The sequence below is a fragment of the Anomaloglossus baeobatrachus genome, chromosome 1, assembly GCF_048569485.1.
Source record: "Anomaloglossus baeobatrachus isolate aAnoBae1 chromosome 1, aAnoBae1.hap1, whole genome shotgun sequence".
NCBI classification, from domain to species: Eukaryota; Metazoa; Chordata; class Amphibia; order Anura; family Aromobatidae; genus Anomaloglossus; species Anomaloglossus baeobatrachus.
This window is the reverse complement of record NC_134353.1, coordinates 832,769,840-832,792,807: the sequence shown is the minus strand read 5'-3', so window position 1 is coordinate 832,792,807 and position 22,968 is coordinate 832,769,840. Positions and strand designations below refer to the sequence as shown.

Sequence of the window (22,968 nt, the reverse complement as noted above, 5' to 3'; positions counted from 1 at the left end):
GTTAACTCCTGTGGTACTGTCATGGAGGGTGACTAGAGAAATTTAAATTTCCATCTCCAAAAAGCTTGTCAGCAGAGGGAAGGATGAAGTGCTCTAAAAATTTCCTGGTAGACGGCTGCGCTGACTTTGGTCTTGATAAAACACAGTGGACCTACACCAGCAGATAACATGGCTCCCCAAACCAATCACTAATTGTGGACACTTCACAGTAGACCTCAAGCAGCTTGGATTGTGGCCTCTCCACTCTTCCGCCAGACTCTAGGACCTTGATTTTCTAATGAAATGCAAAATTTACTTTCATCTGAAAACACCACCTTGCACCACTGAGCAACAGTCCAGTTCTTTTTTTTTTCCCTTGGCCCAGGCAAGAGGCTTCTGGCATTGTCTATTGGTCATGAGTGGCTTGACACAAGGAATGTGACAGTTGTACCCAATGTCCTGGATACTTCTGTGTGTGGTGGATCTTGAAACACTGACTCCAGCAGCAGTCCACTGCTTGTGAATCTCCCCCAAATTTTTGAATGGCCAATTCCTAACAATGCTATCAAGGCTGCAGTTATCCTTGTTGCTTGTGCACTTTCCTTCAACTCAACCTTCCATTAATTTGTTTGGATACAGCACTCTGAATAGCCAGCTTTTTTTTTTTTCGCAATGGCCTTTTATGACTTGCCCTCCTTGTGGAGTGTATCAATGACCACCTTCTGGATATCTGTCAAGTCAGCAGTCTCCCCATGATTGTGGAACCTACTGAATCAGATTAAGGGACCATTTTAAACACTTATGAAGCCTTTGCAGGTGTTTTGTGGTAACTTCTAATTTTCTGAGATGACTTTTGGGTTTTCATTGGCTGTAAGCCATAATCAACAGAAATAAACTTTTGAAATAGAGCCCTCGGTTTGTAATAACTATACAATGTGTTTCCTTTTATTGAATTAAATTAACGTTTTGAGCATATTCTAATTTGAGATGCTCTTGTATTTTGCTTTCCTATACAGAAACTTTATACCAGACAGACTGAGGCCAAAAGAACACACTTTTACCTTTCTCTGGTAAATGAAAGGTGATGTGTATGGGCATGTGCAGTCTACATCACAAAAAAAAAAATGTATGATTAGGTACACTTTCTCTCATTTTCCACCAATTTATTCATATTGCAATTTAAAAAAAAATAAAATTACAAATGAAAATGACAGTAAGACGCACTACAATGAAGCCAACATGAGCAACTTTTATTTTACAGCATTACGAAATAAGAAAAACAGGTGAGAGAGAAAATATACAATTATATACAAAGTGAAAAGATTGTAATAGTGACTATAGAGCGTCCGCAAGATCGTCATCACTCCAGTCCTCCTAGAAGATGAAAAATGATTGTCAGATGCGAGTTTACGTTGTACCTGCAGTATAACATCGGTGTGCACTGCTTAAAATATACCCCCTCCCCCCACCCCAAACAAAAACAAAAAAAGTGCTAGTGCTTTAACCATCTGCATAAAGACTGCTGCGGCTGTAGAATTTACCACTTCTTGTTTCAGAGGCCTGGGCTATCACAAAAAATTCACAGAAAGTTAGAGAATTTGTCACCAGGTTTTTGTTACCCCATGTGAGAGCAGCATCAATAACCCCTTTACACCTTGGCTATTACATTTTTTCCTCCCCTTCTTCCAAGAGCCATAACTTTATTTTTCCATCAATATAGCCATACAAGCACTTGTTTGTTTTTTTTTGTGCACGACAAGTTATACTTTTGAGAAACCTCATTCACTCTACCATATTGTGTACTGTAAAACAGGAAAAAATTCTGTGTGCAGTGAAATTGCACAATTTGTTTTTTACTTACATGTGCACTATAAGGTAAAACAGACCTGGTAATATGCTTCTCCAGGTCAGTAAGAGTATGTAGATGCTACACATGTATAGTTTTGTTTTTGTTTTTTTTCCATTGATGAAGAAAGTCAAATTTGAAAAAAAATAAATAAAAAAATGTAAGTAATGTTTTCATTTTTTGGGCCTTAGTGACTGCCTATATTTTGCATTCTGAGCTGATATTTAATTGCACCCAAAACCAGTCCCCTTAATTCTGACATTTTTCTTGTTACGCTGTAAACCAGATTAATTTTTTACATATATTCGGACATTTTTGAATGCAGCAATACCAGATAGGTATATATAGATTTTTTTAAAAAAAAACTTTATTGTATTTATTAGTCCCTTGTATAGCAGTTACCTATGAATGTTGGCTCACAGCCAGCATTCATAGGAAGTTCAATTATGACAGATACAGGGGTCATCAGCTGAACCCTGGATGTTATGACATCCCATGTGTGCATAGCAATCACATTACGGGCATGCCAATGGGAGTGGGGAACAAAGCACTCAACGCCGGGGCATGTTAAATTCCACTGTCAGAGATTGACACCAAGATTTAACTAGTTAGCAGCGGGAAGATCTTTGATCCACCCACGGCTGTTAGAGGCATGTGATGGCTGATCGGATCAGCCGTTATGTGCAGTGGAAGAAGCGGGCCCGGCCTGCAAGTCTGCATCCAAGTACGTCATACTAGTGAAGAGGTTAAGGGGCAGAGACCCCGAATCTAGAGATCACTTACTGGGATGCTTGCTGCAGTTTTGAAAAAAATAAATAAATAAATAAATAATAAACTTATCTGCTGCAAATCTAATAGATCACTGAATGTTGAGCTCAGTGTGGCCAATGACTGACAGCTTTATTTGTACACTACCACTGGTGGAGGCATGGTTAAACTACCTGACACATGTTTACTAGTCCTATAGTGAAATTATCAAAACTACAGAAGCAGCCCAGTAAGGGACACATCGCTGGAATCAGGATCTTTGTCTTAATTATGCTGCTCTCCAATTAACAAAAAATTAGTTGACATTCCTTTTAACCCTGAAATTGAAAAGTGACAGTACAAACCTCATCTGTTTTGCTCTTTTTTGATACATAATCATCATCCTGGTAACCTTTTCTTTTTCTCCTAGAATAAAGCACATATTGTACACAGATTAATGTCTTACAGAGGACCTGTCACCAAGTCAGAAGTGACCAGTTTGGGCTCTTATTTTATTTCTCTTGCTCCTGAGTAACATTTTTATTCAGTACTAAATTTTATCATTTTTACCAAAGGGGGATTCACTGGGGCTTGTCTTCATAATATGCAGGGGAGCAATGGAAATAAAAGATAACTGGACACTTTTGATCTGGGTGTCGGTCCTCTGTGATTTTATATTAAGTCTATGTACACACGGTGCGTTTGGTCAGACAACTGCATGAATTTGCTTCCCCAGCAAAGTCTGAGTTTTCATTTTTGCTGTCCGCACAGCGCAGTTTGTTTTAGGTGCATTGTTGTGGTGACCACAAAGATGCAACATGTCAATTATTTCTGCGTTTTTGCCAGCGTTTTTCACCCATGAAATGCATAGGAAAAAACGCAACAAAATGTGGCAAAAAATGCGGTAAAACGCATGCGTTTTTTACCGCGGGTGTGTTTTCGTGCATTTTTTTGCGGCCAAGAATTCACAAACGCTGCGTCTTTGTTGTCACAAAAAAGGCAACGTGCGCACATAGCCTAAAAAGGCACATGCCAGAGAGAATGACCATGTCTTTTTAAATCAGATTGAAAAAAACATAGATGTTCTACAAGATCTTGTTACCTGCTGATGAAACACTTTCTAAAAGTTTCAATTTTAGGTATTGATGAATTGTGCTCCTTTGGTGTGAATGTTATGTTCATTAGTATCCAACTTTTCTGTTTATGGAGGTTGATAAAACGTAGGACTTTAAAATTAATCCTTTAAGTTTGAATCAATAGATCTTGGAATAATAAATTCCACAATGGAATGTGATTTTTTTTTTTTAAATGTTCCTGTAATCTTATATATGTGTCCTGATATATACTGTCTAATGCAGGATTCCCCAACTCCAGTCCTCGAGGGCCACCAACAGTGCATGTTTTCAGGATTTCCTTAGCATTGCATGGGTGTTGGAATCATCAACTGTGCAGGTGATTAAATTATCACATGTGCAATACTAAGGAAATCCTGAAAACATGCACTGTTGGCGGCCCATGAGGACTGGAATTGGGGACCCATGGTCTAATGTCTGTGTCTGACCTACAGGGACATGGTCTGATCAAACCACATGGGAGGACAAAAAAATATTATACAGACAGAAGAGCTGATTTTTTTTTTTTTTTTTTTGTGAGGTAAAACATTTCATTGCCAGTCTTTAAAAAATGTTTTCCTCATAGAATAACTTGGATTCCAAGTTGTAATGTCTGTGTACTTTTTTTTTACTTCTACCCCTGGCCAGGAGCTGTGGTATGATCAGACCATGTCCATATAGGTTCAGACACATCCATTACATATCACATAACGGGCACATATATAAGATCTCAATACAGGAACATTGTTTTTTTTGTTTTTTTAAACACATGTAGTTGTGGAAATTGTGTGTAGCAGACATGTGGTGTGTGTGTGTGTGTATATGTATATATATATATATATATATATATATATATATATATATATATATATATATATATATTAGACGTGTGGTGTGTGTGTATATATAGTAGACGTGTGGTGTGTGCGCACGTAGCAGACGTGTGGTGTGTGTGTGTAGCAGTCTTGTGTATGTGAGCGCTGCAGAGTGTTCACATGTGTGCGCTGTATAGCTACACGCCTACAAGTAGTATTCAACACCCCCTGCAGATTTAGCAGGTTTACACATTCGGAATTAACTTGGCATTGTGACATTTGGACTGTAGATCAGCCTGGAAGTGTGAAATTCACTGCGGAAAAAAAGATTTTTTTTTTTATTTTTTTTTTAAATTGTGAAAAGTTTATTCAGAGGGTTATTTATTATTCAACCCCTCAAACCACCAGAATTCTGTTTGGTTCCCCTAAAGTAATAAGAAGTATTTCAGGCACAAAGAACAATGAGCTTCACATGTTTGGATTAATTATCTCTTTTTCCAGCCTTTTCTGACTAATTAAGACCCTCCCCAAACTTGTGAACAGCACTCATACTTGGTCAACATGGGAAAGACAAAGGAGCATTCCAAGGCCATCAGAGACAAGATCGTGGAGGGTCACAAGGCTGGCAAGGGGTACAAAACCCTTTCCAAGGAGTTGGGCCTACCTGTCTCCACTGTTGGGAGCATCATCCGGAAGTGGAAGGCTTATGGAACTACTGTTAGCCTTCCACGGCCTGGACAGCCTTTGAAAGTTTCCACCCGTGCCGAGGCCAGGCTTGTCCGAAGAGTCAAGGCTAACCCAAGGACAACAAGGAAGGAGCTCCGGGAAGATCTCATGGCAGTGGGGACATTAGTTTCAGTCAATACCATAAGTAACGTACTCCACCGCAATGGTCTCCGTTCCAGACGAGCCCGTAAGGTACCTTTACTGTCAAAGCGTCATGTCAAGGCTCGTCTACAGTTTGCTCATGATCACTTGGAGGACTCTGAGACAGACTGGTTCAAGGTTCTCTGGTCTGATGAGACCAAGATCGAGATCTTTGGTGCCAACCACACACGTGACGTTTGGAGACTGGATGGCACTGCATACGACCCCAAGAATACCATCCCTACAGTCAAAGCATGGTGGTGGCAGCATCATGCTGTGGGGCTGTTTCTCAGCCAAGGGGCCTGGCCATCTGGTCCGCATCCATGGGAAGATGGATAGCACGGCCTACGTGGAGATTTTGGCCAAGAACCTCCGCTCCTCCATCAAGGATCTTAAGATGGGTCATCATTTCATCTTCCAACAAGACAACGACCCAAAACACACAGCCAAGAAAACCAAGGCCTGGTTCAAGAGGGAAAAAAATCAAGGTGTTGCAGTGGCCTAGTCAGTCTCCTGACCTTAACCCAATTGAAAACTTGTGGAAGGAGCTCAAAATTAAAGTCCACATGAGACACCCAAAGAAGCTAGATAACTTGGAGAAGATCTGCATGGAGGAGTGGGCCAAGATAACTCCAGAGACCTGTGCCGGCCTGATCAGGTCTTATAAAAGACGATTATTAGCTGTAATTGCAAACAAGGGTTATTCCACAAAATATTAAACCTAGGGTTGAATAATAATTGACCCACACTTTTATGTTGAAAATTTATTAAAATTTAACTGAGCAACATAACTTGTTGGTTTGTAAGATTTATGCATTAGTTAATAAATCCTGCTCTTGTTTGAAGTTTGCAGGCTCTAACTTATGTGCAACTTATCAAACCTGCTAAATCTGCAGGGGGTTGAAGACTACTTGTAGGCACTGTATCTGCAGGTGCATTTGTCTGAGGTTGCAGCTAATTTTAATACGTAAGGAACACCTTTTTTTTTTTTATAATTATGTTCCAGTATATAAAGCCATACCATTAAAAGTACCTGTACCAGGACATTTGTAAAATAGAAGTATTCTTCTGCTACTTACACATTGCCAGCAGAGGGAATGTCACAGCTGTGACACTTTTCCAGTTTCTTCTCAATCATTGCAACTTCTTCTGGTCGAGGAAAGTCATATTTCGATACCAATATCTTTAGTCCTAAAACCAGTTAATGAAAGAGCTAGAAACCTTAGTGATGTTCTCAAATGAGCAAAGCATTTAATGGAAGGTCCACGTGATTAGAGGATGCAGTATTGGTGCTGTATTCTATATAACACAGATTGGATACACTGTTCTGATGGACTGCTCTGGCTTCATCATATGCTTCTCATTTCGTGTACTCAAACAGTTTTTCTTTCATGCATACAGAATCTGTGATGGGAGGAAGTGTATCCTGTGCTATAGTAAGCTGTGTTACAGAGCTATAATCCCCTCATAAGCACCATATGGCGGCACGAGTGCTCATAATAAATAATAAAATAATAAAAAAAAAAAAAAAAACAACACATACTGGTTGGCTGTGCTTTAGGCCCAACACTCACTAAATCCAAGGCTACAAAAATCACAGGCCCTGTGCGCACTGGGAAGTAACTTTTTTTTTTTTTTAAGAAAAATCCGCACCTTCTGGCAGAATACTGCACCCACGGTTTTGCCGCGGGTTGGTACTTGCGGTTTTTTACCATTTCCATGGCAAAAAAAACGCAGTTACCTGCAGAAAAGAAGTGACATGCTCATTCTTTTTGCTGCAGAAAAATGTAGGATGTAAAAAAAAAAAAAATGCAGTGTGCGCACACCATTTTTTCCCCCATAGGTTATGCTGGGGAAGGACTGCAGCAAGGTTAGGAACACAAACCGCACCTTTTCTGCTATGAAAACCACGGGAAAAACTGCAGTGTACGCACAGAGCCTAATACATTTACTACCAACTATAAAAACGCAGCAGCTTATAACCTGTAATCAAACTATAAAAATATTATATAGTAGAAGCCATAAATTATACCCTTGTTGCCAAGTTAGCTGGGTCTGACGGTTCTTTGAGACTATACAAGGCGAACGATATAAGACGTGTGACTTGAACGCTGCATTTAAAGCTGAATAATGAGGACCATTGGGATGAATACAGGGGGAAAAAACACAAGCACAAGAAAAATGGGCAACTTACGTCTCATTCCATCCAATAAATGGGCCATGCTTTCTCTATTCTCTTTTAGTGACAGACACTCTAATAAATAACTGGAAAAAAAAGAAAGAAAAATGTATTGATTAGTGAGAATAAGAATAATTAGGGCCTCCAAAAATATTAAAAAACTGTTGGATGAGCAATCGTTCAGCTGACATTATCTTCCCCGTATACTAGAATGCTCGTCTGATCGCTCCTGTGTTTTCTAGAAGACAACCGCTACCAGACTCCGCAGCTTCCAAAGGTAAGAAAAACATGGGCACTCACAGCTTGCTGCTGTGTAGAAAATGCTTTTATTCAAGCTTCGGAGTTACAGGCTGTGCTGAGGAGGAGTGAGAGGAAGCGGACAGCACGTTAGACGACGGCCGTTTCGCACACCTGCGGTGCTTCGACGGGTCTAACCCGTCTAACAGCCTGTAACTCCGAAGCTTGACTAAAAGCATTTTTCTACACAGCAGCAAGCGGTGAGTGCCCATGTTTTTCCTACCTTTGGATGCTTGGATTATTGTGGACTTTATACAGGAGCACCACGCAGCTGTATAGTTCCTGGCAGTATATAAAAAAGCTGCAGTAATTTAAGTGGTAAAAACGCTTACTATGAACCTTCTCCGACCCTTCATTAGTCATGAAAAATGTAGGTGGGGACCCGGAATATAAGATTATAGGCCAATACCAATGATATTGGCGGATTTTGCTGACTTTAATCCATTGAGTGTGGCAGCCTATAACTACTTGTAGACTACCCCTAGACTACAATTGTCTGGGAAAGTCCATGCTTTACTTAATGATACTCTAAAATGTCAATGTAGCATAAGCAGCTTGCAGGTGATTGTGCATCGGTGAGATGAGAGATGGCTGTCACACTCCAAAAAGAAGGCAAACATGGTTTATTACCATGTGTTCATTCTTAATCCTTGTATACTGGACCAACGATTCAGTATACAGCTACAGAAGTACGAAGTGCTGTAGGGGGCAGGAGCTTCTGGGACCGAGGAGACCAAATTACCTCTACTATACAAGCAAGCAGGAGGCTGGATTACCCCTGTAACTCGGGGTAATATACCAGCCACAGTTAGTAAATATCTAGAATAAAAAGAATCTAATGTATTAAAATACCTGTCACAATGGGTCTTTTAATTTTGTAGCCCTGCCCATATGTATAAAACAAATGAATAATTGATTAATGGACAATGCCAATAATAATCATAATACATGATAATGTCCATTGTATATAAATAATTTGTACGGAAAGGGGAATAGTTAAAAATGATGTTTTAGCTGTTCTTTGTGGTTGTAAAAATATATATTTTTTTAAAAAAAAAAAGTGATAGACACTTCCTATTTTTCTTCAATTTTCCCCTGAAATCTGCAAAAACAAACCTGAAATTTCCAGAAAAATTAGAGACCCATGTATCACGAAAAACAAACAAAAACAAAAAAGAAAAGTAAAAACCTATTTCAAAAGGGGGGGGAGGGGAGGGGGGGGGAATTTAACAGTCCTGAACTGGTAAATCATACTGGTATTTTTTCCTGGAGCTTATGAAAAGCACCAATGCGAGGAGGTCTACCCATCCCAGGACAGAACTGCTGGCGAACGTTAAAAATAAATAAATAAATAAATAATGAATGAATGAATGAGTAAATGAAACCACACCCACCCCAGGTAAAGTAGGAAAAAAAATGAAAAGAAAATATTGTAAATTATTGTTTTACCTGGCATAGACATTTACATACAGTACAGACCAAAAGTTTGGACACACCTCATTCAAAGAGTTTTCTTTCTTTTCATGACTCTGAAAATTGTAGATTCACATTGAAGGCATCAAAACTATGAATTAACACATGTGGAATGAAATACTTAAAATGTGAAACAACTGAAAATATGTCTTATATTCTAAGTTCTTCAAAGTAGCCACCTTTTGCTTTGAATACTACTTTGCACACTCTTGGCATTCTCTTGATGAGCTTCAAGAGGTAGTCACCGGAAATAGTTTTCCAACAGTCTTGAACGAGTTCCCAGAGATGCTTGGCACTTGTTGGCCCTTTTGCCTTCACTCTGCGGTCCAGCTCACCCCAAACCATCTCGATTGGGTTCAGGTCTGGTGACTGTGGAGGCCAGGTCATCTGGCGTAGCACCGCATCACTCTCCTTCTTAGTCAAATAGCCTTTACACAGCCTGGAGGTGTGTTTGCAGTCATTGTCCTGTTGAAAAATAAATGATTGTCCAACTAAACGCAAACCGGATGGAATAGCACGCCGCTGCAAGATGCTGTGGTGGCCATGCTGGTTCAGTATGCCTTCAATTTTGAATAAATCTCCAACAGTGTCACCAGCAAAGCACCATCACACCTCCTTCTTCATGCTTCACGGTGGGAACCAGGCATGTAGGGTCCATCCGTTCACCTTTTCTGCGTCGCACAAAGACACGGTGGTAGGATCCAAAGATCTCAAATTTGGACTCATCAGACCAAAGCACAGATTTCCACTGGTCTAATGTCCATTCCTTGTGTTCTTTAGCCCAAACAGGTCTCTTTTGCTAGTTGCCTGTCCTTAGCAGTGATTTCCTGGCAGCTATTTTAACCATGAAGGCCTGCTGCACAAAGTCTCCTGTTAACAGTGGTTCTAGAGATGTGTCTGCTGCTAGAACTCTGTGTGGCATTGACCTGGTCTCTAATCTGAGCTGCTGTTAACCTGCGATTTCTGAGGCTGGTGACTCGGATAAACTTATCCTCCACAGCAGAGGTGACTCTGTCTTCTTTTACTGGGGCGGTCCTCATGTGAGCTAGTTTCTTTGTAGCGTTTAATGGTTTTTGCCACTGCACTTGGGAACACTTTCAAAGTTTTCCCAATTTTTCGGACTGACTGACCTTCATTTCTTAAAGTAATGATGGCCACTTGTTTTTCTTTACTTAGAAATTATATTATGGCAAGAAAAAAGCAGCTAACAGTCCATTCAATAGGACTATCAGCTGTGTATTCACCAGACTTCTTAACAACACAACTGATGGTCCCAACCCCATTTATAAGGCAAGGAATCCCACTTATTAAACCTGACCTGTGAAGTGAATTCATCAAGAGAATGCCAAGAGTGTGCAAAGCAGTAATCAAAGTATTTCATTCCACATGTGTTCATTCATAGCTTTGATGCTTTCAATGTGAATCTACAATTTTCAGAGTCATGAAAATAAAAAAAAAAACTCTTTGAATGAGAAGGTAGTGTCCAAACGTTTGGAGAAAAAAAAAAAAAAAAGAGAGGGCGAAAAAGAGAGGGCGAAAAAGAGAGGGCGAAAAAGAGAGGGCGAAAAAGAGAGGGCGAAAAAGAGAGGGCGAAAAAGAGAGGGCGAAAAAGAGAAACTCTAATGCTCAATAGATAGTGATGGGCGGACCCGAACTGTAAAAGTCCGGATCCACGTGGTTTCTAAGGTGCCAGGCCTGGAATTCCGAGTGTTTGATCCAGCACCAAAAAAAATAAAAAATTAAATAAAAAATTAAAGAAATAAGAAAGAAGCGAGCGCTTCATACTTACCAAGGCTCCGTCACAGCTGTACACTGCTCCTGTGGCCTCTCCTTCACTTTCTGGGCCACTCATTATTGCTCATGCATATGCATTACTTTCCCTGCCCATCGTCTGGCCTAGAGTCTGACTGGTTGCAGGATGACAGGCTGGGGGCATGTCTGACTGCAACCAATCTCTGGGGTCTGTACCTCCCTGATATGTTCTATATGTGTTCTATATTTTTGCCGCGGTTTTGTGCCAGGAGGTCCACATTTGGTGCTGAAATGGTCTGCACCAGATTTCAGCACCAAATTCGCACCTCCTGGAAGAAAAAAAAACGTTTTGTAATTTTGACACTATATTCATTATTCAGAAAAAAAAAAAAAAAAAAAAAGGGAAAGATGCTTAGGATGACATGTTTTCATTTTACTGCTATCACGAGAGTAAACAAAATGTGGTAGGAAACTATAAACTGTCATTCCAAGTAACGCACATGAGAACAAACCTGCCTGATAAAACAGCTTCCAAAAGACTGAGCAGCAAGCAGGACTGTGCGAGAGAAGGCCGTATCAAACATTGGACCCTTCAGGTCCTTCCCAGCCAAGACTGTTCACATGCATCTATGGACAAAAGAATTCAGGGCCCCCCCCAAGGCCTCCCATCCTGAGGATAGTGATCCTAAAACTGAGGTGTGGAGATGCTATGATCATTTTTATCTAGTTATGTTCCTGGTCCTGGAACGTGCGGCCCTCCTCGCTTGGTTGCAGTCGGCGGTTGGGAAAATAGGAAATTATTAAATAAAGACCAATTTATATTTATAACTTTCCTTGTACCTTTCCATATTAATTCCTGCCCTGGACGCACTGGATATAACAGCTGTTAGTGCAATTAGGGATGGAGTGAACAGTAGGCAGGCGTCAGTCAGGGCAACACGCTGCAAAAAGTCATCTGCATTTTTTCTCAATATTTCAGGATTTTCCAGCAGTGTATATCGAGTCTGAAAAGTAAGGGTTGAGAAAACTGGTTAAAAAAGACCTAGACTTATTAGTCATAGTCACTGTCCCTCGTGAACAAAGTACAAGGCGTTTCTCACGTGTGCAAATCCCATACAAAATGTAAATGCTGTAGGAAATAGTGACAAACATGACAGCCCATCCATCATCAGCACTTGCCAACTGTATTAGTTTGCATCTGGTCTGGTGAGTGCAATTTTTTATTTTTTAATGGGGGAGGGGGGGGGGGATGTCTACTTTCTTTAATGAAAAGTCCTGCTGTATTCTTTAACTTTCTTAGCTGCTTGGACACCTCCATATGGAACCGTGACCAGGGCTTATATTTTAAAGAAACCGGGTTTTTTGTTTTTTTTTAATATATCCATATTCAGATGCCCATTGTTTGAGGCCATACTAAGAGGTACAGTAGGAGCCCAATTATGCTAAAAAGGTGCACATAGGTTATTTTTCTTCCCTACAGATTCATATGGCGTCAGTGTGAAATAAATGGTGACATCTTTGTTTTCTGCTTTACAGGTTATGCTTTTTGAGGAGAATATCCATGTAATAGAGTATCAAGTGCTTACATAATACAGATCTGCAGGGACTCAGCACCATTATACAGCTTCGTGGTGTACATGAGTCCTAAAAGTAGAACTAAAACTGTAGCCTGTATAAGAATCAAACCAGGAGTTTGGTGAAGGGCTTTCCCATCTTATAAAGTTATGGTTTATCACTAAAATATGCTATAACTTTCTGAATCATTGGGGGTCACAGGTTGTTGTACCCAGACTGACCACAGATTTAAAATCTGGAGCACTTAGTTAGTACTCTTCATCTTGTTTGTTTCACCCTACTTTTAATAGGATCAAAATTTATAGGATTGCCCTACACGGAGGGTGGTGCAGGTTATCAGATGTAAGCATATACAAGAAAGCAACCGAACAGATGAGTAAAATGTATTTGTGCCCTTCGAGCCCATTGCATGGTAAAAGACATATTAAAGCCTGCTAGTAGTACCTTAACATCAATTAAATATCCTTCGAATGGTCGGTATGGATTGTGCACTATGAGATGGAAGTTCAGCTGTTGGATGAGCAGCAATTCATATTCCAAGATTTGCTCAAGGATATTTTCTTGAGTCGTGGCGTTTTCTGGCAGGTTACCCACAAACTGGACACTGGATACGTTAAATTCATCTACTTTACAAGCAAGAAATGCACAGGTCAACCTATAAAACACAGAGTATTGTGATTCACATGGCACAGATCCTATACAATCATACAAGAGTACCAAGATGCCCCTAGCTAGGTTATGTCTAGTGTCACGCTGAAGTAAGAGGATGAACAAATCATAGAAAAAACGATCAAAGGGGAGTAACCCGAAAATATAATCACAGAAAAAATACTCCTAAAAATTGTTTTTCGTTAAACTTTTATTAAATATCAATATATTGAAACAAAGTAAGGGGAAGGGGGTGTTCAGAAAAATATAAAATACCCTAAGGGTCTAAAGTACAATATAAAATACAGTCTAGTGGACCAGCCAGCGGTATATCCCAGCAAATGGTGGGAAAGGCTTATATCGCTCCACCAGTCAACTTTACAAATGATGATACATCAATTTGTTAACATTCATTGCAGAAGCATTTGTAATATACAATTATTATCATCCAGATCCAATAATTAACCATGCATTGAAAAAGAGACTTACATAAAATGTAAATTTTTAGATAGATTTGGCATATATCTCTCAAATACAGAAACTTGAACTATATGTATTATTGGTAGGACAGTGTAAGAAGATATAATTATAGAGTACTGTAATGGGATAAAACAAACATACAGTATTCGTTTTATGTCAAAAAAAGCATAAACAAGTTAGCCCCAAGAAATATTATCCAACGCGTTTCGCCTCCTTGGGTGGAGATTCATCAGGGGTATAAATATTACATATGTTCCATAGTGTATCACACATTGTAATATATCAGTTTAGATTCTCATTCTTCAAATAAAGATATTTTTACAATGCAATAGAATTCATCAGTGGGACCTCTTTTCCATTCATAAATATAGCCTCACTCTGATGAAATATTTCACAACAGAGGGCTCTCAGCCCATTACAGGTCAGTGAACCCTTCAATGGTTAATCAGTTGTTTTTATAAATATATTCAGGAAAAACATTCTGCATGTTTCATCAGAAGTAAGTCTGCTTCTTATATTGATAAGAAGAGACAAAAGGGGGATGGAGGGTTTAAATAACCACAGAAGTCCCCTTCAGCTGATTGTAAGGATGTAAGGCTGTGGATAAAAGTCCTCCTCTCCTGTCAGAAATCAGGCATGGTCTGAAGTAAGAGGATGCCGTCTGTCTACTACACGTCTGAAGCAGCACTCCACTAGGTTTTTTCCCCCCCACACAATTTACCAGCATTATTCTAGTGATATCATTCGTCCCATCCCAGCTCAGTTACATCCACACACTTTGAGGCTCTTCATTATTGGCGCAATGTGATGTGATCTCTGGTGTGACTACCTACAAGAGTCTGTCCGCACGTTGCGTGTTTTAGTGCACTTTGTCATTGACAAACTGCATGCTTTTGCTTCTCCAGCAAAGTCTACGAAAAATCAAAACTTCCATGCGCACGTTACTTTTTTTTTTTTTTTTAGGCAGCGTTTTGTTTGATAAATATTTGTGAAAATCTTTGACAAAAAAAAGCAGCATGTTCATTCTTTTAGCGTTTTGATCACATTTTGTGACCCATTGAAATGAATGAGGTGTGTCAAAATGCAACCAAAATGTTAGCTATGCATTTGCACTGCGTTCTGGATGCATTTTTGTCAACAAAAACGCAGGTCACCAACTTTTCTCCATTATCTCTCACTCTCTGTTTCATACTCACCGATCACCGGCGCGGCTGTTACACTGCTCCCGCAGCCTCTCCTGCTTCTGGTTCTGAAAGTGCCGGCTGCTCATTAGGGTCATTTCATATTCACTGCTTCCCCTGTCCACCAGCGCCTATGATTGGTTGCAGTCAGATGTACCCCCCCATGCTGAGTGACAGCTGTCTGACTGCAACCAATCACAGATGCCAGTGGGCGGGTCTATATCGTACAGTAAAATAAATAATTTTAAAAAACGGCGTGCGGTCCCCCTCAATTTTGATACCCAGCCGAGATAAAAACCTCACAGCTGGAGGCTGGTATTCTCAGGCTGAGGATACCTACGTTATTGGGAGCTCCCCAGCCTAGAAATATCAGCCAGCAGCCGCCTGGAATTACCGCATCCATTAGATGTGACAGTCCCAGGACATTATCCGGCTTAACCCGATTGCCCTGGTGCAATGGCAATCTGGGTAATAAGGAGTTAATGGCGGGCCTATAGCAGCCACTAAGTCCTAGATTAGTCATGGCAGGCGTCTACGAGACACCCCCTCATCACTAATCTGTAAGTGAAAGTAAATAAACACGAACATCGAAAAATCCTTTATTTGAAATAAAGGACAAAAACAAGCCACCCTCTTTCACCACTTTATTAACTCCTCAAACACCCCTCCAGGCCCGACGTAATCCACACAAAGTCCCACAACACTTCCAGCACGAGCCATAGAACAAGATTGCCCGCTGTGAGCTCCACGCAGCAACTGAAGTGAGTTGCGCTCACTGTGACGTCACTCATGTGATTTCCGGTCACAGCCGGAGTCCTTCACCTGTGACCGCAAATCAGGCCGTGACACAGACAGACCCGTGCGATGAGAATGAACTTGGGTGAATCTCTGACTTCACAACAGCGGACCCCGAACTACTGCCTGTGTCGTGACATTGAAGTCAGAGGTTCACCCGACTTCATTATCATTGCGTGGCTGGCTGTCTGCTGTCAGTCATGCTCTCTAGTGCTGCTGTGACAGGACATGGATGTAGCAGAGCTGAATCACCGTCGGACCTCGTGTGGATTACTTTGGTCCTTCAGGAGTGTTTAGGGGGTTAATAAAGTGGTGAAAGAGGGTGTTTTTGTATTTTATTTCAAATAAAGGATTTTGGGGTGTATGTGTATTTACTTTCACTTACAGATTAGTGATGGGGGTGGGATCTCAAACAACTGTCATGACTAATCTGGAACTTAGTGGCTGAAATTAACTCCTTATTACCATGATTGCCACTGCACCAGGGTAACGGGAAGAGCTGTGACCAGCGCTAGAATTGGTGCATTTTAAGGATGTGCCACTTCTAGGGCAGCTGTGGGCTGCTATTGTTAGGCTAGAAAGGGCCAAATAACGATGGCCTTACCTTCCCACCCTAATAATATCAGCCCCCAGTTGCCTGCTGTTCCCTTGCTGGGTTTAGAAAAATTGGGGAAGGGAGGGAAGTGTGCCACGTCTTTTTTTTTTTTTTTTTTTTTTTTATTAATAAAAAAAAAAGAAGTGGGATTTGGTTTTCATACCCAGACAAGGCACAGAACACATGAGAATTGCAGCCCACAGCTGCTGCTGTTCCTGTGCTGGATATGAAAAACAAGGGGGGACCCCTTATTTTTTTCCCAAACAAATTAGAAAAAAAAAAAAAGTTGTCTAAGCTAGCTGTCGCTCTATCGAGCTATTCTGTTATTTCTATTCTATGTGTTCTGTTCTATTATATCTATCTATTCTAGCTATCAATTATCCTATCATTTTATTTCTCCTTTAAAAAAAAACATCCATTTTTACATATACCAGAGACATGAACACATGTAAACCCATTAAAATCAATGGGCCTGCGCACATGTCCGTTTTTCTCTGGCAGCACTGAAGTCACACGGCTTTGATCCATGTGACATCAGTGTAACACATACCGGAGAAAACACAGGTCTTTAAATAAAATGATCTTCTACACTCACCTGTCTCCAGCCCTGCTGTCTTCAGCGCTGCTGTCGCTTACTTCTGGGCCCCCTCATTATGCTCATGCATATTTACTTCACCGCAGACCCGGAAACAGCAGCAGTGACGGACACAGGCAAGTAAATACATTTATGCTGTCGAAGTGCTATGTGGATGTCACACAGATAGCACATGTTGAACACATGCACACGGACACACATAAGCACCTACACCACGGACCGCTCAAAACGTGTGTTTTGCACGGACGTGTGAAAGAGGCCGAATACATGAGGTCATGTGTAGACAGGAAGCCAGTCTCTAGAGTTTCTGGGAATTATATGAGGACATCATCACTTAGTAAATCCCTCCTGACAGCTCTCCCATCCCACCCCGCTCTGCCCTCCTCATCCCTCAGGAGGTCAGCCATGCAGCTGGAGAGCACGGACACATCTGGTGGGCCTCCTCTCTCCAGTTGGGTATTATTAGCTGCATATCTATCCTGTGTTAAGAGTCTCAGCTTCAGCCCATCTCCCATCATATAGGATACGCGGAAAGCTCTAGGGCACTTTTCTAATCACTGCAATACAAAGAGATAGGACCCTGAACAGTCAGATGCATCACAAATTATGTGAACTGAATTACGGGAACCAAAAAACAGTAGGCTTTGAAAATAGGGATGGCCAGCTGAAACATTGCACTGCTTTAGGGTGATTTTCATTTTTGGGTCTAAAACTTATTTTTGCAATTGAGTTTAGTAAAAGTGTTCCACAACTTGCCTGCTATATCGATGAAAGAGGTTTAACTAGTGATGAGCGAATAGTAACTATTCGTGTTGGGATTATTCGTAACAAATCCCAAAGTACTATTCCAGTATTCTGGGGTGTTTTTTTTTTATTCCCAGAGATTTATATAGTTTGACAATGAGCATAAACACAAAACATTTACAGAACAAGTAGATCAGTGGGTGTAAAAAGCATTAAAGAACTTTTTAGAACCAACCAGCCCTCCAGTGGCCCCTAAAACCCATTACATCCTGGAACATTGTAATAAAATTGAGCATCGCTCTGATCAGGAGAAATTCATTTTTTGCTGTAAGTGCCAGCGCATTGCGCCATTCAAAGGAAGTAACTTATGACAGTGTCAGGGGGTCATCATCTGACCCCGTGCTCTCATGGGAATACACGGGCGCCCCATGATAACGTCATAGGGCTGCCGATGGCGGGGGAAGGAGGGGTGGGGGGGGTGAGTTTGACAGCGCAATCTAAAAGGGTTAACAGGCGCGATCCACCCACACCTGATAGCAGCACACGTCTGCTGATCAGATCAGCAGACGTGTGAGGATTACTGTGGGCACGCCACGGGAGCCCGTCATAACCGGAGGTACACGACCAATGACCTATTAGTAAGTCATTGCTCGTGAAGGGGTTAAAGGCTGATATATGAAGGATATCATTGGAGACCTAGGTGAAGCCAAATCAAAGCGCTCCATGCATATGAGCCAAATTTCTCTTGTAAACTGCACAGGCCCCAGCAGAGGGAATGATATCCTGATAGGCCTAGTGGACCACAGAAGAGAGTTTGAATTGACCAGGGTCATCTGCAATTTTTCTATTTCTGTCTATTTATTATATGCCTATAATGTTGCCCACGCCGGTATAATTCTTAATTGGATTGCCCAATAATATTTAACAATATACGGGACTGAAAACCAGCCCTGCGATCTATAAAAAAAATGACTTTTGTAATTCTGTGTCATTTGTCATTCCCAATAAATCTTATTACAGCAGGGAATTTGTTCCGATAATACGTCTTTTGAAACACAAGCTGAGGATCTTTAAAAAAAAAAAAAAAAAAAAAATGATTTCTTGCCAGAGGATACCATCCTAGAGACATCAATCGTGGATACCAAGCGGCTAAACATATAGAGCCGAGGGGCTCTTCTTAAAAACGTCAAGAAGCCATGACCCCAAGAAGACATAGTGAGATTTATCTCTACATTTAGGCTATGTGCGCACGTTGCGTAAATACATGCAGCTTTGTAGCGCAGCGTAACTGCATGCGTCCTGCGTCCCCTGCATAATCTATGGAGATTGTGCAGGGGCCGTGCGCACGTGGCGTTTTAGAGCGCAGCGCTTCGGCTGCTGCCAGAAGCGCGCGTTCTAAGAAGTGACATGTCACTTCTTCCGTGCACTTTGCCGGCAGCCCCTGCACTGTCTATGGCAGGAGTTGCAGGCAGAGCGCATGGAATCGGCTTTTTTTTTTTTCACTACGGGCATTTTCTGCAGCGATTTGAAGCGCACGTGTGCTCTACAGATTGCTGCAGAAAATTCTGCAGTGACTGTATGCAACGTGCGCACATAGCCTTAATTTACATTCTGAGGAGGTAGGTACCATTCTGAAAAGCATTGGGGCATACTCAAAATGGATGACACTTTAAGACATTATATACCCTTGGATCCTAATATCACTATTCGGAGATTTAAGACTCTCAAAGATCTTTTAGTGCAATCACCACAGGGGTCAACGAGGCCAAACCTTTTTGGACTCCAAGATCCCATGGGGTTGTAAACCTTGTGGTGACTGTGTGGCATGTCCCAATATTGAAAGGGCAAAAAATTTCTTTGACTCTGAAAACAAAAGGGAATTTAAGATTACTCATGCCATTAATTGTAGCACAAACGGGGTGATCTATTTAGCTTCTTATCCCTGTAACTTTAGGTATGTTGGCCTCACGACTAGACAATTCAGAAGAAGGGTGAAAAAACATGTCCTGGCTATCTCAGCAGCGAAAAATGAAGATGATTTGTCAAAACTTACATCCATTCCTCGTCATTTTAAACAGTTCCACCAGTGTAATCCATCATCGGTGCAGATTCGTGCAATTGACAGAGTTGTGGCAAGTCAAAGAGGAGGGGGGGGGGGGGGGGATGGGGTGGAAAAAATTTCTGGCCCAAAAGGAATCCCGTTGGATTTTTACGCTGAACATGCTAGTACCATATGGGTTAAATGAGAATATTAGTTATCTGCCATTTTTATAAGGTCTATAATCCTGTTTGATTCTCTTATTGGTATTTTATTGTATATATGTGGATTTATTTTGTACACCTATAGTCATACTTTGCCCCAAATGTTCTGTTATTATATCCTTTATATATCTATTTTCATATCTATTTATGAATACAGTGCAATATTTCTATTTACTAATGATGTGCAATACCGTATTGGTGATTTCTAGTCCTATACCTATGGTACCGTAACAATACATGCGCTCCTTTTACTATATATAGGGCGATACCGGATACATCCGCATTTGTGGAACGCAATGCGTTCCATTTACTTTTAGATGTGCAACACTATTTTGAGAACTTCCGGTTAGCGGAACATTTCTTCTAGCTCAAGTTGGGGAGGATTATCTGAGTTGCACCGCCCATGCACATTGCGGAGTAATTATACTTCTGGTTTCCGGACGCCAGCGTTCATGTGCACCATTATTTTGAGTATTTTCGGTTAGCGGAACACTTATTTTAGCTCATGTTGGGGAGGACTATTTGTGTTGCTCTGCACATGCGCACTGCGAAGAAATTATACTACCGGTTTCCGGACGCCAGTATTTACATGACCAATACATCACCAATTTAGTAAGTTCATCATTTATTATGCTAATGTGCTTGGCATTTTTTGAAACCACCAATGCGGATAATGCTGCTCTGTTCCCAGCAAATATATTAGCTTAGCTTTTTAATTGCACGTTTTGATTGAGTGATGGTTTACTGAACTATGCGTATAAAAACCCATCTTACCTCACATTTAATACAAGGGCCCATAAATAAAGCCTCGGCGAAACGCGTCAGGGTGTTCTGTGGCAAGATACAGCATGTAATTATTTGGGATACTTATTATATCTGCATATGGCCGGTTATTTGTGTATGAAGTGGTATGTCAGGACTCCTATCCTTCCTTTTTTTTGCCCATACTTTTTTATTTGGTCTCAAATTATGGCATTACTTATTGATATTCATTTCTGATGGGTGTTATTTCCTGACACTCTTCATTATATCATTATATATCCATACTATTTGTATTATCAGTCATTGCAGTATTATATCCGTTACCATCATTATAGTCATGCGGTCTCATTTCCATCTATTATCCACTTGCTATGCAGGGTGTTCCTTTTGCATGGATCAAATTCTTAACATTTGATACATTTATTCTAGTCATTTCGCACGTGGCTTTTTGCTTTTGTACATCAGGGTTTGTTCAGATGGTATTTTACCTGTATCTTCTGTCAGTTTTGACATTTAGTATTTATTCCTGTTCACACCCTGTTAGACTCTACTGCACATTGTGGTTAGCCACTGAGGGATTATTACAATTTTATTTTTTTTGTATGTTGTTGTTCCTCCATATGTTATGGTCTTGCTGTGCACATCTTTTATTATATATTATATTTTTTTTTACGCTTCAATAAAGATGGTCTAAAATTGCATTGTTGTAGTTCTTTGTAGGTTTAGACTCTCAAAATAGTAAATTATCTTAAGGAGCAGGGACATTTTCACCGCAGCTATACCACCCACTAATGAGATTGTGAGGGGCTTTCACTTTATCAGCAGAATCTTCAGTTGTCTAAATAAGGAGCGGAAGTTGTTTATGTACAAATCATAAGAGGAACATAAGTTTACATGTAAATATCTAATGCCCTCCTTCCAATGGAATTTATAATTTGATATTAATTACTCTAAAGTGTTAGCTGGAATATTCAAGGGTAGCGCCCCAGTCTTGGAGGCGCATTTTATACATATTTCTTTAGTGTGTTCACAAAATTAGAAGCTATGAGGCTTAGTAAGGGTTAATAGGATATCCACGAGTAATTAGATTTTAAAAAGCCTGTCTTTAATTTCTACCCCTGAAATGTTGGGGTCCTTAATTGCAGCAAAGGGTTCAATACACATTTCAAATAGGAGGGAAGAGATGGGGCACCCCTGCATTGTGCCACTACAGATGTTACACTAGGGGAAATATGGAAGGGAGGTTTTATGGAGGCCGAGGCATATCTGTAGAGGGCTCTTAAAGCTGAAAGAGACGTTTGCGAGACTCCGAGCAGGAGGAGGGGTGCATTTTAAACACATACTTTTTTTTTTGCCAATTTTTCTTGTACCTGGTGCTGGTATATGCGCCCTGAATTTCAGCATCTCAAAGCAGAGATGTCTGGGTTTCTTAGGACTCAGCAACTGGTGGTCCTCACCCTCCAGCCGGTGATCTCCTATTCACTGGATTTGGAGATGAAAGCAGGGCAAGTGCTTCCTAATCTGTATACAGTGCTGATTCAGCACGGTTTATACAGAGAGAGGGAAACCATGCCTATCTTCTGTCTTGGAAGTCTGGCTGTATGTGACAGCAGCTCCCCTTGAGCACAGCTTCATAGAGTCATAGAATGTTAGAGTTGCAAGGGACCTCCAGGGTCATAGTGTCCAATCCCCTGCTCAACACAGGACTCACAAAAGCATGTTAAGAATATCTGCCCAGTCTCTGTTTGAAGATTTCCATTAAAGGAGAAGTCACCACCTCTCGTGGCAGCCTGTTCCATTCATTGATCACCTTCACGGTCAAAGTTTTTTCTAATATAATCTGTATCTTCTCCCTTTTAGTATCATTCCATTGTGTCTTGTGTTTCCCTGTGCACATGAGAATAGGGATGTTCCTCATAGGGCATAGTTTGCAGTCCGCTCACCATTCTGTTTACTCTTCTCTGAATTTGCTCCAGTTTGTTGGTCTTTTTTTAAAATATAGTGCCCAGAACTGGACACTGTATTCCAGATGAGGTCTGAGCAAAGAGAGTAGAGGGGGATAAGATAATTACTTCACGTGGTCTTGACTCTATGCTTCTCCCAATACATCCCAAAACTGTGCTTTACTTTTTTGCTGCTGCATCACAAGGTTGACTCATGTGCAGTCTGCAATCTATTCATATAGCGAAGTCTTTCAGACGTGCTGTTACTTAGTTCTATTCCCTCAATTCTGTAGATGTTACGATAGTAAGGATAGTATGAGA

At 40.7% G+C, this 22,968-nt stretch overlaps 1 protein-coding gene across 1 annotated transcript in view; it reads right to left on the bottom strand.

The window, feature by feature from the left end:
• Positions 1 to 1,208: 1,208 nt before the first annotated feature.
• The window catches only part of CCNH (cyclin H), a 38,610-nt gene continuing 16,850 nt past the window's right edge, over positions 1,209 to 22,968 (bottom strand). The window contains exons 4-9 of the mRNA XM_075341921.1: positions 13,087 to 13,297; positions 11,908 to 12,071; positions 7,561 to 7,631; positions 6,446 to 6,557; positions 2,938 to 2,998; positions 1,209 to 1,353 (exon numbers count right to left, since the gene is read on the bottom strand). Coding sequence (XP_075198036.1) covers positions 1,315 to 1,353; positions 2,938 to 2,998; positions 6,446 to 6,557; positions 7,561 to 7,631; positions 11,908 to 12,071; positions 13,087 to 13,297 — 658 coding nt within the window. The 3' untranslated portion in view covers positions 1,209 to 1,314. The remainder of the gene's footprint in view (positions 1,354 to 2,937; positions 2,999 to 6,445; positions 6,558 to 7,560; positions 7,632 to 11,907; positions 12,072 to 13,086; positions 13,298 to 22,968) is intronic.